The sequence below is a fragment of the Miscanthus floridulus genome, chromosome 3 (assembly GCF_019320115.1).
Source record: "Miscanthus floridulus cultivar M001 chromosome 3, ASM1932011v1, whole genome shotgun sequence".
Lineage (NCBI taxonomy): Eukaryota > Viridiplantae > Streptophyta > Magnoliopsida > Poales > Poaceae > Miscanthus > Miscanthus floridulus.
The window spans coordinates 109,856,843-109,872,384 of record NC_089582.1 but is presented as its reverse complement, the minus strand read 5'-3'; the positions used below and the strand labels follow the sequence as shown (position 1 = coordinate 109,872,384).

The window sequence follows — 15,542 nt, the reverse complement described above, 5'->3', positions numbered from 1 at the left end:
AGCTCAGGAGAGGAGTGTCTGGAGCCCGAGCTCGGGGGCGAGTCTCGTCGTCGGCCATGGCTGGCTTTTTATAGCCGCGCGCGAGCGGTTGGCCAGGAGAAATATCTCCGGCGACAGCCGGTGGTGAGCTGGCGTCCTCATCCACGCGCGGGTAACGACGGCGGAGAAAGGCGGTCGCGCACAGGAGGTCAGCGGCGGCGGCGACATGGGCACAGTGTGGCCTCTGACTTCCTGGAGAAGAAGGAGCTGACGGGCGGGTCCCACTCATCGGTGGGAGAAAGGAAAAGGGAAGAGGAAGAAGGGTTGCTGTTGCGCTGCTGGGCCGCGTGGCCATGCTGGCCCATGACGGGGAGAGGGGAAAGGCGCGCGCGAGCTGGGCCAGTGTCCTCCTGCCGAAGGCCTGGCAGGCCCATGCGGAAAAGAGGAAAGGGGGAGGAGGGAGAAGGGGAGGTGGGCCGCGACTGCGGGCTGGACCAAGGGAGAGGGAGAAGAGGATTGAGCCCGGGAATCCTTTTCCATTTAAACCTCGTTCGGTTACAATAATTCCTGGCCAGATCCATTCCTACCCTTTGCGTTTCTTCAGTATTTTCTATAGCACGGGAACTGTTCCTGCTCAGCAAAGACCGGTAACGGCATAACCGAACGGGCCCTTAAGAAATCTTTTCCATTTTCTCAGAAAATTAAGAAGATGTAACCATGTATATACTACGGTGTATTTCTAGATACTAAGAAGATTAAAGAATGTGATACTAGTATTCATGATGTATTTCCTAACATTTTATATAGTCTAGTATGAGTAGTATATCTATTCTATTATAACTATGATAGAAATTAAAAGAAATGATCTCATATTTCTAGGTTTTCTAATGATTATAAATTAACTAAATGTAAATTGAGAAGGGAATATCAGAAAGAAAAATTAAACCTATAATTTATTAATGTGATGGCTATTATAATTCCTAGAGAATAAAATAGTATTTATATCTATGATGTATTATCTACCTCTATAATTTAAAGAAAATGTTTTAAATAATTCAAGAATTCAATTGGTAATTAAGGGAAGTTATTTTGGTGCCGCAAATAAATTCCAGAAAAGCAACCATACAAGCATGCAAGCAAACATTCGAGCGTTCAAGCAATCACGCAAGCATTCAAACATACACTCAAGCAACCAAAGCGCATGCAATTTAAATGCGAAGCGATTCTCTAATCCTAGAAAATATTCCTAAGGCTACAATTAAATCCTACGCGACACGCAAATGCATATGGTGGATTTTTAATGCAGGGTTTTCAGAAAACATTTTTAAAACGGTTTTGAGGAAAATAAACTAATCAAGTTTTAATTTGTTGTAAATTTTAAAAAGTTTAAATTTTTAAGATAGTATGACTCTTGCACCAAAAATCAGAAACAGTATAATAGCTTGATGGTGAAGTCTCTTATCTCTGAATCTAAATATAAAACACATCCGTTCGAATCCTGTCCTTGTATTTGATTTTTCTAATTTACACCAACCACATCACGCACGTGGGAGAAAAAACTAAACAGGAAAAGTCAAGTTCGAAAATAAAACGAAAGAGTCCGTGGAGTATAATAATAAAAAATGTGGTTTAGGTAACCAAAAAAAAAATGATCGGTGCCCCTTTATTGCCCATACCAGGACGTATATGGCCTCTTTATTTTTATTTTTAAGTTACGCGGAATCCGATTGGACTAGCTACTGCTGGCTGCCTTGACGTACTAATCCGTTTTGTATACGTTTTGTTATCACAAGCAGAACACGAGGCTCATTGGGTGTGGCAGCTCCTAATACATTTCCTAAACTTTAACTGCTGCTTAATACTAGTCGCTCAAGTTCCAGGCGGGGCGGGTTTTTAGCGTAACCCGTCCGCTCGCCCCGCAAAACTGGGCTTCGTGGCTGTTGTGGACCAGCTGCAATTTTTTCGTGGGCCGAAGACTTCCAGACCTCCGAGCCCGTTGGGCCAGCGAGAAGGCTCGCAGCAACCCGCAAGACCCGCAACATCCTCTTCTCCCGCAACACCCGCAACACCCTCTTCTTCTGCTCTCCCTTCCATCGCCGGGCCACCGCCACCGTCGGGCCAGATCTGAGGTTGCCTTCCGCCTCCCGGACGGCCTGGGCCTCGGCGGCGGCCCCGACGGCGACGCCTTCGACGAGATCGGCTCCGAGGACGACCTCTTCTCCACCTTCATGGACATCGAGAAGATCTCATCCTCCGGGCCCTCCAACCGCGACTGCGACCGCACCGCCGAGGCCTCGTCTCCGCCGCAGCAGCTGAGCTCGGCCCCAGGATTACAGAATCTCCGAGGTGCGGCGACGGCGGTCGGCGACATGGAGGCCGCAGTGCCCAGCCGTGTTGCGCTCTCCACGGCGAGCCGCCTCCCGAATCGCCACGCCGTGGCAGGTGCTCCGTCTCCTTCGCTCCCGATTCTGGCTCCGTTTTGTCAGTTTGTTAGAATTTGGATGCGATTTTGGGAGTAAGTAGTTAGTAGCACTTCTTAGTACCTTTCAGTGGATAAGGTCAATAGGGCTGGGGCAAGTACCAAGTAGGATTCGTGCTGTTCACGCGGTTCCTGTGGAGCTAGAACTGTGGGGGATTCCACGTAGTATGAGAGCGGACAAGTGCTGTTCCGCTTTGGCAAGGATTTTGCCGTTACTGCCAATACTGTGAAGAGAGAATCCTTCCGTTTCATGGAAATATTGTTTATCATCTATTTTCATGGAAATATTGTTTATCATCTATTTTCATGGAAATACTGTGAAGAGAGAATCCTTCCGTTTCATGGAAACATTTGTGCCAATACTGGAGGCACAAATGTGCAATCAAGAACTGTGCTAGCTATATGATGACTTCCAATTTACATGGAAATATTGTTTATCATGTCATAGGTCCATGATTACTCTTGTAGACTTTCTGATATAATCTTTCGTGTTGATTTTCTTCATGTTGTGCAGGAGATAGATCTTTCATTTACAAGGGAAGATGCCAAAGTCTTGCAATTCCTATGGCTCTATCAGCAGCTGCGCCAGGCAAAGGTGGTGTGCTTGATCGGCCAGTAGAGAAAACTACCCCTGGTCGTCAGTCTGAATTTGATGTGAAGTAAGTGTCATCCACTATCACCTCTGTTTTTCAATTCTTAGTAAGTTTAACTTCAAGAACTGTGGGGATATGAGTTTTGCGTTGTCTGAGTTACGCTCTTAGTTTGAAACAGCTGATCAATCACAAATACATCATTAAGTGGTTTCAAACAGACAAAGAAGTTGCCAACTACTCCGTATCCGTTTCACTGTGGTTACTGGAAGAACACTTAACAATTTATTCGTGCACAAAAAGATTAACTGAAATATTCCATAGACACTGAAGGGTAAGGAGTACTTCCAACTGAACTTGATGGCTGCACATCTATTTTCGTATTGCCATGTGCAAGTTCCTTCGCTTTTCTAGAAACTTGTTTTTGATGTTACCATCATCAACTGGGCCTCATCATGGAATCAAATGCAATGCTATCTTTTAGTCTGCTTTGGTATGGAGGGAGAAATTTCTTGGACAGCTAGTACCTATTACCACAATTGGTAGGTATATGGTTGCTTCTAGTTTGGTAGGCAACCTTCTTGGTGATACTACATAAACATGGGTTTGATAATAACATTATAAGTGTCTGAAATGTGGGATCCTCACTTTGAAAGCTATTTTCTAATTTTACATGTGTTAAGTGTTAGTAAGATAATATGATCAAAGACTTTTTATTGATTTGTGCGGTGGTTGTCAGGATCAGATTTTTCTTGCATGCAAAGTACAAATGGCACCTTGCAAACATTTGTTAGTCTTTTGCTGATCAAAACTGCTACACGAAATTTGATTGATCAGTCTCTCTTGATCAGTCCATTTGGTTGTCCTCTAGCTTATCATGTTATTGTATTCTATCTAGATGTGCTGGTGTGGACATGGCAACCCTGCCATCTGAGCTTGCGCCAGAAGAATTGAGTGGTCAAGAAGCAGATCAACAAAGCAGTAAGCATACAACTTCAAGGAGTATGAACGTGAAGAAGTCATTGCTAGTGAAACGGATGTCATCTGCTGTTAATGCTCTAAAGCCTCCAACAGAGAAGCGGAGGAAGTCATCTGCTTCGAACGTGCAATTTGTGAGGTCCCCGCTACTGAATAGGATCATAGCATCGCCAAGGATGCGCCACTCCAGAGCCAAACACCAGAGGTCACCATGTGCAGGATTGTCATCTTCAACCTTACCTGATGATACAAGAACGACTGCTTCTCCTAATCTTGGCAAAGATGCAGCATCAAGGAGCGTGGATAGGATCAAGTCCTTGCTGTCGAAACGGAAGTCATCTGTTGTTAATGCTTCAAATCATTCAGAAGGAATGCAGAGGAAGTCATCTGCTTCACGTGTGCATTATGTGAGATCTCCGGTACTTAATAGAATGCTACAGTCACCAAGGATGAGCCAGTCTCCGGTACTATCTGCAAGATCATCATCTTCGTCTTCATCTGATGATACAAGAATGGTTATTTCTCCTGATCTTATCCCAGGTTAGATTTAACTTCCTGCATATTGAAGCAACCAGTTTATGTCTCAAATTTTTCATTAGCATCTTTAATTTCTTTATTAAGAGTGTGTATATATAATTATACATGTGCCATTGAGCCTTGGTCACTAAACCCTAATAGAACAAGCCTGCGAATTGCGCCTGCTGCCTCTTTTGATGGATATAATTCGGCTCTTTGTTATTTTTGTTGTTGCAGCTGACTTGCCACTGTTTTTTCTTTAACAAAATGAAATAGCCTTCAACACTGCACAAAATGAAATAGCCTTCAACCCTAAGGCCAATGCTCTGTACCATCCCCAACCCAATCTGAGTTTAAGTCCTAAGAGGTTAAGACCAAGTCTGGTGCTTGTCTCCTTCTAGTGTAATTTTTTCCATTGTTGCTGCATCTATGAATCGTTTGAGTTGGGGGCAAACTGATTCATTGGTACAAAAATTCATTATTACTTGGTCCTGTTTCTACTGTCCTGGTCCTTTAGATGAATTTTCGTGTTGCATGAGATGCCTTTAGTTACTGACTATGTATACTTTAGTAAATGCTTGTACTAATGAATACTTACATACTTATTGTATAGATGCATCAAGACCAATTAAGAGACGTAAACTTAGATCTGATGTGTGGAAAGAATTTGAGCCTATTTATGAGGGGAATCTAGTAGTACAAGCTAAATGTATTCATTGTTTAGAGCTCTTGTCTGCTACTCGAGATAATGGTAGAAGTGCTTGTCGTAGGCATTTGAAAGTGTGCAAAGAAAGGACTAGAATGAACCAGTTGGTTGAAAGCATGAACACAGGACTATCCCCTGATTCACTAGCTTTGAAGAATTGGAAGTTTGACCAAGAGGTCTCACGTAAAGCCATGGTCAACTTTATCGTATTGCAGGAGCTGCCCTTTAGTTTAGTTGACCATGCACCGTTTCAGAAATTTATTGCTACCTTAAATCCTTGGTTTACCATAGTGTCTAGAACTACAGTTGCTGAGGATATTATGAGCTCATATGAGGATCGAAGGTTAGCCCTTCGGGAAACTATCAAAAATTCAAATTCAAGGGTCTGTCTAACTGCTGATATGTGGACTTCAAATCAGAACCTAGGTTACTTGTGCATTACTTGCCACTTCATTGATAATGACTGGATGTTGCAGAAGAGAATAATAGGTTTTGGTCTTGTAGCTTCGCCCCATGATGGTTTTACTTTGTTTAATGCATTGTTGAAGTGTTTGCAAGAATGGAAGTTAGAGCACAAGGTATTTAGCATCACATTAGATAATGCAAAGAACAATGAAAGGATCTAGGATGTCGCCTAGAGGGGGGTGAATAGGCGTTTCTAAAAAAATCAACACCTTTAAATGCGGAAACGATTAGTAATAGGAGTTTCCAAAATAGAAACTCCAAATCAAAGTAATACAACCCCTCACAAGTTAGCCACAAAGTGTATAAAAGATACTAGATAAACCTAGGGAGCCAAACAGCGGCAACCAAAGAGTTGAATCAAAATGCACTAGTCTGTTAATGTCGGAAGTCCCGACGTTTGGGTCAGAACTTCCGACGTGTCGGAAGTCCCGACAGTTTGGGTCAGAACTTCCGACGCAAACTGTCAGCACTTCCGACCCTTACGGGAAATGAACTACAAGTGCTAAAATGAACTTTGTGATGTGGATAACTTACAAACCCACTTCTTAGTGGTAAGGTAAGGTGTTGGGTTACTCTCTTGACGTTGATAAGCCACCACTCCGTAGATCGAGTCCCAAACCCTAAGAAATAGCTAGAGAGAGGGAGACAACCAAATACAAGTAATTTCAAGCAAATCACAACAACAACAAGCACGCGGGAGACAAGAATTTATCCCGAGGTTCGGTAGCCCCACAAAGGAGTTCCTACGTCCTCGTTGTTGAGGTGACCACTTAGGTCGGAGTCTCTTCCACCTCCTTGCCTCACTCAAGGATACCACAAAGGTCACTTGAGTTTCTTCACTAGAAAAACAAGGGTAATACAAACTTCCCAAGGCTCTTCCACAAGATGGAAGCTCTTGGGCGACGCCTAGCCGGCTAGGGGAAAATCCCCAAGAGTAACAAATGCAAATCAAACCGGCTTGACGAAGAAATCAAGTGCTCAAGCTTGCTCCAAGTGTTTTTCTCACTCAATCCACTCTCCAATCACTCAAACCCTTTGGGAATCGAAGTTGGAAGTAAGGGAGTGAAGAGAGGGGAGCCTAGAATGCTTGGCGGCTGTTTGGCCGAGTGTTTGTCGCAATGAAATGAGTGGGCCACGGTTAGAAGTGAGGAGAGGGGTATTTATACCCCAAGTGAAAATCAAACCGTTCAGATCTACGTCGGAAGTTCCGACGCAGATCTCGGGACTTCCGACGTATGAAGAAAACACTGTTCACAATAGGTCAGAAGTCCGTGTGTGCAAGTCAGTGTCGGAACTTCTGACAAACGTCGGGACTTCCGACGGTCATCACTTCCGACGTACGTCGGGACTTCCGACGGTCATCACTTCCGACGTACGTCGGGACTTCCGACGGGCACAGTTAAACAAACAGCCAACACCGCTGAGGCCGGGACTTCTGACTGTCGGGACTTCCGACACACGTCGGGACTTCCGACTGTCGGGAGTTCCGACACACGTTGGGACTTCCGACGTCCACAGTCACCGCGCAGGCTGTGACTGAGAGTCAGCACTTCCGGCAAGAGTCATGACTTCCGACTGTCGGGAGTTCCGGCTTACGTCGGGACTTCCGACACCGACAGTCACAGAAAATTATTCTATGTGCTCGTGAAGTGCTAGAGTGTCTCATTATTGATTTAGTTATTATGCTTGAGCACTCTATCTTCCTCAGACCACCTAAACTTGCATCCCTCTTAATAGTACGGCATTCCTATTAACTCAAATTTAAAAGTATAAGGAAATTAAACCTTTTGAGTTGATCTCTTTGAACCAAAGCCGTGTTTTCCAATCTTCATCAAGTGAGGGTGCCAAACATGTTGATATTGATCTTTTCACTTGAGCATAGCCATCTTGAGCACGTGACTTGATTCCATTCATCAAATATGAATAACTCTAAATGCATCAAGTCACTTCCAATGCTTTGTCCAATATAGGTTTGATCCTCCACAACAATATGACCGTCGCAGCTTGATTAGTACCTCAACTAAATGCAAGTACTTCCTTCTTCACCCTAGCTAGGTTCTTCGGCCGCCAAGCCGTCGCTTGCCCTTCACCCTTGCTTAGTACCTCGAAGCCTTTCCTTGCTATCTTCACCATCTCAAGCCATCAACTCACATCTTGTGTTGAATCATCCATTCATTTGTATTGTTGTCTTTTTCATTTCAATTTAGCAAGCTTCAAATATGAGACCATTCCATATGCAATCCCTCATGTCTCATTAATTAACTTTTATCGTGCTTGCTTTCACATAGATCATTGAAATCCCACAATAAATAAGCCTTTGCATGAATTCCATTTGCATTGTTGTTTTGTGCTTGAATTAGATTGTTTATACAACAATACATCATTTTGGCTTTATACAATTTCATCAAGTATCTGTGAGATAATCAATTTCCTGTCTAACACTTAGCAAACATGTTAGACTTTTAATCGTGTTGTCATTCAATCATCCAAAACACACTAAAGGGCTAGATGCACTTTCAATCTCCCCCTTTTTGGTGATTGATGACAACCCGATTAAAGCTTACAAAAAGATATAAACAATTAGGCTTTTGGATTCAATGATATATGAGAAGCTCTCCCTTAATGTGTGCAATATGAATTGAATTCATAAATGACCTCAAATGTCAATTTGCACATACTAAAGCACATAGGAGACCCCTCTTAAATCATTGCATCCGTGGGGTGCAAGTGTGTGTCAAAATAAAAAAAACCGTGATGCATATGACATGATATATCACACAAGACTAAACATAAAGCATCACACCATACAAAGTCACTCTAAAACATGCATGGTCCTTATGAAAGTAAATACATCATATATATCACACACATAGCACTCATCACAAAGATTTCTCTAGTCATATCTCTCCCCTTGTCATAGCTAGTCTCCCCCTTTCCTAGCTAGACACAAGGTTGCATTCTTGAAGCTTTAAACATATCTCTCCCCCTTAAGCTTTCATCTCTCTCCTCCTTAAGCTTTAATCATATCTCTCCCCCTTTGTCATCTATCGCCAAAAAGGGTCACACAAAGCACAAAGGGTGCTTAAGGTTAAAACTTTGTACTAATCTCTCCCCCTTTGTATTAAACTCTCCCCCTTTGTCATCTTAAAGAGGTTGTACTTGTCACTTGTCACTTGTTAGCAATTCAAAATAGATCAAGTACATGGGTTCACTAGCTCATGAACAAACTCATACACTAACCACTAGATCATATAATCATTCAAGCAATAGTGGTAGTCTATGAATCTAAAAATTTTCATTTGTAATGCATGATCTTATAAGCATGTACTATATGCACTAACCGCATACTAGTAAGGGATGAAAATGATCATGCACAATACAATGATACCTTTGCTATGTTGGAGAGGAAGATAGTCATATAGATTTCAATTCATTTCTCCAATAGCACCATGAAGTCCAATTATAAGCTTGGTGAAGACCAATAGATGCCAATTCTTTGAATTCCTATTCTTCACCCATATGAATTGAGAATCACTAATGATCAAGTGCACTCTTCTTGTTGTGGTTGGCTTGCTTCTTCTTTGATCATTGCTTGCTTGAGAGAACTAAAGATGCACCACTTGTAATACCACTTGAAATTTCATGATACCACTTGAAATTTCATGACTTGTTCTCTTTTGGGTGTTGCTTGCTTTTTAGACCAATCTCTTGATTTTCTTCAACCAAGTATCTCAAATGTCCCTTTAGATTACCACTTCAATTTTAGCCATCCAAGCCTAGAGTGAAGTGACCTCTGTCCAAAGAATCATCCTTGATACTCACTTGAAATAACTTGAAAGGAAACCACTTGATCCACTTGAAAGATTTTGTTTGATTGATCCGTATTGTTGGACTTAATTTGATGAATAACTTTGAATCCTTCTTTAAGTCCTTTTCTTTCTACTTGTTTAAGTCCTTTTGTTTCTATCAAAAGATCTCCAATTATCATTAGAACTTAAACTTCATCTTCATCTTGATCTTGGTCTTGATCTCTAGCTTGAGTACCAAATGTGTACCAGATACACTTCTTCAAACAAATTGTCTTGTATTCATCATTTGTCATGCTTCTATCTCAAACCAAAACCAAAACATAGGTACCTCAATCACTTATAGATATGATTCTAATTTGAGGACCTTTGAATCTAAGTGACTTTTGATCAATCCAATAATTGTCACTTTCCTGGCAGATTCTGTACTCTTCAAAGAATAAATCATATCTCCCAAAGTACATATCCAAAAACCACAAAATTTGGTGAAGATGTGACACACTAAGCCTTCTAGTAGCTGTAAAAATTTTAGCTTCTTTTGACTTCTATATTGCTACTAGATTTCATATCTTTCCACACAGGTACATGCTGAAAACTGCTACACTATAGCTGACCAGATCTACTCCAAATCCGAAGTATCACTTATCCAAATCTCATGAAATTTGCACAGCAACTAATACCATAAGTGTAGAGCATGCAGACCAAATTTCAAGCCAATACAAATAGATTTGATTACTCAAACATGTCTATGATCACTGCTAGCTCAGATTTTCAATATTGGACAGATTTCAATAATTGAGCCATTTTTCTCCAAATTGAACCAAACTTGAAATCAACTTGTTTGAATACTCTCACAAGACATATGTCCATTCAAACCACTTACTAGAAGAAATCTTATGAACATATTCAATCAAACCAACTTCAAACTTGATTACTTAAGCATTTAATCCATTCAAACATCTCATAGCAAGCAACATATGCATATATATCCAATTCAATTAACTCATATGCACCCAAATAAACTTTGATCAACAAGAGATATACCTTGATAGCTTATGATCATCTTTGCAAGCTTCAACTCCACTTATTTGCATGCCTTCAAATATATCAATAAATTCCCACAACTTGAATATGACACTTGTATGTTGATAGCATATGGACTTCACTCAATTTTGACTTGGCATTGGGATAGAATTGCACTAGGCTTCAATACTTGACTCAACATAAGATGAACAATAATAATTCCATTGAATCAAGTCTCCAATGCCATGGTACCTACAAACGATCATCCACTTTTCGATGGTACCCAAACTAGTTTGGGTCCTCCCATGTTAGACGCAACATACTTAGGCATAGCCTTAGTATGAATAGCGGAATTTTTGCAATACTAACCAATAAGGTACAATAACAAACCTTCCTAGGCATAATATTTGCATCAATTGAAATAGGCTTAGGATTCTCACTTAGGGGACATGAATTAGCCAAGAATTGATTTTCTCCTTTTTGAATATTTGGCAAATTTATGATTTTCAAAACTTGAGAGAGATTTTAGTGGGACATAGGGATATTTGTAGACTTGAGAGAACCATGTCACATGTGATTAGGCAAATAATCAACCAAGGGTAGCAACAATCACAATATGACATGACTAGGTCACAAAGACCCAAAAACCACATGATTTTCAAAAAAAAACACACCACCTACACATGCTAGTTAGGGATTTTGTAAAACATCTATCCTATATCACACAAATGCACACACTAGCATATAAAGGGCCTTAGATGCACTTACAATGCACGTATGTAAATACATACCTTTGCCTTGAGCCCACAATATCACCATTGAGATAATACATGGCATGACAACATCATGTTGACCTCACTTGTCAAATAATCATACCATATATGAAATCAATTTTCATCCAAAGGACTACAAATAATGCTAGATAAATTTGTTAGTCCACAATATCACCATTGAGATAATACATGGCATGACAACATCATGTTGACCTCACTTGTCAAATAATCATACCATATATGAAATCAATTTTCATCCAAAGGACTACAAATAATGCTAGATAAATTTGTTAGTCCACAATATCACCATTGAGATAATACATGGCATGACAACATCATGTTGACCTCACTTGTCAAATAATCATACCATATATGAAATCAATTTTCATCCAAAGGACTACAAATAATGCTAGATAAATTTATTAGTCCACAATGGTGCAAAATAGAAACTGAGCTCCCCCTAAATAAGTACCACAAGTAATTTGAATGACTTTCAACAAGCACTTTATTCTTTTAAGAATTTGGGAGTCAATTTTCTATTTTGACCAACACAAAGTAATTTGCCATATTTAAATTTCGTTGAGACATACTCACAACCCACTTAGGTTTGATAGATCACAAGCTTCTGAGCAAATTAAGGATATATGAAATCATATGGATCAAACCTCAATTGCATCCCAATTAGTGCTTTGGTTCCTGCCATACCGGACACGTCCGGTAGACATACCGGACACGTCCGGTAGGTGCAGGACAGAAACAATTGAAGCGCTGCTTGTGATTCTTCGTTTTAGCTCTAGTACTTCTTGTATGCCTGCATCTGAACAAATGCATTGCTCTACTAGAGAGCCATTAAAAGCATCACATGGCAAACATGATAATTATTAAATGAAACTAATTAGCCACTTCCAATTATTTCACAAATATGCTTATTTGTGAGCCATTGAGCACTAAACACAAAGTGGCTATCCTATAAGGTTTTTAGGTACTTGTTATTAATGGTAGAGATGAAGTAAATGATATGGTCATTGATTTATCTTCGGGTCAACCATATATGAGATTATGATAAGAATTGATTGATAGATTGAGTGAATATTGTCAAATTGTTTGCTCAACCACCCCGAAGCTTTCATCTCACCACCAAGTACCTACATTATCAACCTAAGCACATTTTGGTACCCAACTCTTGTTGGGTCCTTTTGGGTTAGTCAACAAGTGCTTAGGCACCCAAATGGCCTTAGTACTAGTTTGTGGTGAACATATCACCTTGCTAGTGCTAACTCCTTTTGTGGTCTTCCTAAGCATATTATCATAAACAAATGTGTTCGGCTTAGGGATGTTACCATTTGGGCAATCATAGCTTAGATGCCCCTTTCTTCCACAAGCATAGCATATGCGACCTTTGTTTGCTCTATGCTTGTTTTGCTTGTATGGACATCCATCAACCTTGTGGCCCATCTCATTGCATCCATAGCATCTTCTTGTTGCAACTTGAGCTTCCTTTCTTGCCTCCTTGTACATTGGGCATTTCTTGGTTGGATGCCCCAACTTCTTGCACATGAGATAAGTGCTTTGTCCATCACTTTTCCTTTGGTTGGCCAACTTGTTTGAGGCCGTTTGATCGGCCACTTCACACTTGTCGGCCCAACTCTTGTGTGGACACATGGTAATCTCATGTCCATTCACTCCACAACCATAGCATAGTCTTTTTCCATGTTTCTTGCTCTTGGTTGTGTTGGCCTTGCTTGAAATGTGATTCTTTTGTTGGGATTTGGAGGAAGCAAGGTTTGAACCCTTCTCAAGCTTCTTCACCATGTTATCACGGTTATCTTGAGAAGGTTGTGCTTTCTCCTTACCCTTCAATCGAATCACATCTTTCTTTAATCTTTTCACCTCTTCTTTGAGCTCTATGTTTTCTATAAATTTTTGCTCAATCGAAGATTGGCTTGCTTGAGAAGCACACTCATTAGCACAAGAAATATTCAATTGAGATTGTGTACAAGTGAGTGTGTGAGTAGGAGGTTGAGATGATTTTACCGTTGTAATCACAACCTCATGAGCCACCTCAAGCATGATGCTTGATTCTACTAATTCTTCATGAGAGCACTTGAGATGAACATAGTTTGCTTGTAGCACATTATATTTGCTTGAGAGTTCATCTAATTTTGCCTTGAGCTCAAAGTTTTCCTTCTCTAGTTGTGAAACACTAGAAGAGGAGTTAGTAACTAAAGCATGCTCAATTGATAATTTTTCATACCTCTCATTTATGGCCTTTAGCTCTTGCAATTTGGAGATGAGAAACTTTTCTTGATTTTGAAGTGATTGCTCTTGTTTCTCATTCTCTTCCTCTAGCTCATCATTCTTCTCAACTAGCTTCATGAGAATGAGCTTGTCTTTGTTGCTTAGATGATCAAGAGTGTAGCTATCTTCAATTTCAATATCACTCTCTTCTTGATCATCTACTCGTGCTATCTCCTTGGCTTGATCTTTCTTGCTAGCCTTCTTCTTGCTTTTCTTGGCCATGAGACACAAGTGATGAGTATCATGAGATACTGAGGTTGACTCATCACTTGGCCACCACCGGGCTTGAGCCTCATCATCATAGACTGCCTGCTGTCCGGCTGCCTCAGCCATACTGAACGTGTCTAGTAGGGATACCGGACACGTCCGGCATGCGCTTGCAGACAGCGCAGTCACCTCGGCTTGCACCTCTTGCTCCGGCTCGGCGCTCTTGAGATCTTGTGAGGCTTCTTCGCTGCATGAAGACATAATGGATATATTTTCCATTGACTCGACCTCAAGTGCATCATCGCATTTGGATTTTCCATATAACTCAATGAGTTTGGTCCAAATGAGATGAGCACTCTCCGGAGGTGGTTGTCCATTGAATATTGCCTCATCTTGAACCTCTGCACTCAATGTACTCAAAATGATATTAATAGCATGAGCATTGAGTTGCACGCATATCTCTTCCTCTTTTGATAAATTCTTATAGTTGCTCCAATCAACTATAGGAAGAGGTATGCTTGCAAACACAATATGCTCAACAAGAGGACTAATATCTCTAAAAGCATTGAGTACATGAATTGACCAAGGTAGAAAGTTTGAACCATCATTTTGGAGAAGCATCGGCTCCAACTCGATAGGCGTCGACATCCTTTTCTCACGGCGGTGAAGCTTTAGGTGAGAACCTCGCTCTGATACCAATTGAAAGGATCTAGGATGTCGCCTAGAGGGGGGTGAATAGGCGTTTCTAAAAAAATCAACACCTTTAAATGCGGAAACGATTAGTAATAGGAGTTTCCAAAATAGAAACTCCAAATCAAAGTAATACAACCCCTCACAAGTTAGCCACAAAGTGTATAAAAGATACTAGATAAACCTAGGGAGCCAAACAGCGGCAACCAAAGAGTTGAATCAAAATGCACTAGTCTGTTAATGTCGGAAGTCCCGACGTTTGGGTCAGAACTTCCGACGTGTCGGAAGTCCCGACAGTTTGGGTCAGAACTTCCGACGCAAACTGTCAGCACTTCCGACCCTTACGGGAAATGAACTACAAGTGCTAAAATGAACTTTGTGATGTGGATAACTTACAAACCCACTTCTTAGTGGTAAGGTAAGGTGTTGGGTTACTCTCTTGACGTTGATAAGCCACCACTCCGTAGATCGAGTCCCAAACCCTAAGAAATAGCTAGAGAGAGGGAGACAACCAAATACAAGTAATTTCAAGCAAATCACAACAACAACAAGCACGCGGGAGACAAGAATTTATCCCGAGGTTCGGTAGCCCCACAAAGGAGTTCCTACGTCCTCGTTGTTGAGGTGACCACTTAGGTCGGAGTCTCTTCCACCTCCTTGCCTCACTCAAGGATACCACAAAGGTCACTTGAGTTTCTTCACTAGAAAAACAAGGGTAATACAAACTTCCCAAGGCTCTTCCACAAGATGGAAGCTCTTGGGCGACGCCTAGCCGGCTAGGGGAAAATCCCCAAGAGTAACAAATGCAAATCAAACCGGCTTGACGAAGAAATCAAGTGCTCAAGCTTGCTCCAAGTGTTTTTCTCACTCAATCCACTCTCCAATCACTCAAACCCTTTGGGAATCGAAGTTGGAAGTAAGGGAGTGAAGAGAGGGGAGCCTAGAATGCTTGGCGGCTGTTTGGCCGAGTGTTTGTCGCAATGAAATGAGTGGGCCACGGTTAGAAGTGAGGAGAGGGGTATTTATACCCCA

At 41.2% G+C, this 15,542-nt stretch overlaps 1 protein-coding gene across 1 annotated transcript; it reads left to right on the top strand.

Moving 5' to 3' along the window:
- The first annotated feature begins 2,191 nt into the window (after window positions 1–2,191).
- On the top strand, window positions 2,192–3,450 carry LOC136546430 (ATP-dependent Clp protease adapter protein CLPS1, chloroplastic-like). Its single transcript, XM_066538409.1, has 2 exons — window positions 2,192–2,421; window positions 2,973–3,450. Exons 1-2 carry the CDS (start codon window positions 2,208–2,210, stop codon window positions 3,119–3,121), a joined length of 363 nt encoding a protein of 120 aa, XP_066394506.1. The 5' UTR covers window positions 2,192–2,207; the 3' UTR covers window positions 3,122–3,450.
- The last annotated feature ends 12,092 nt before the right edge of the window (window positions 3,451–15,542 follow it).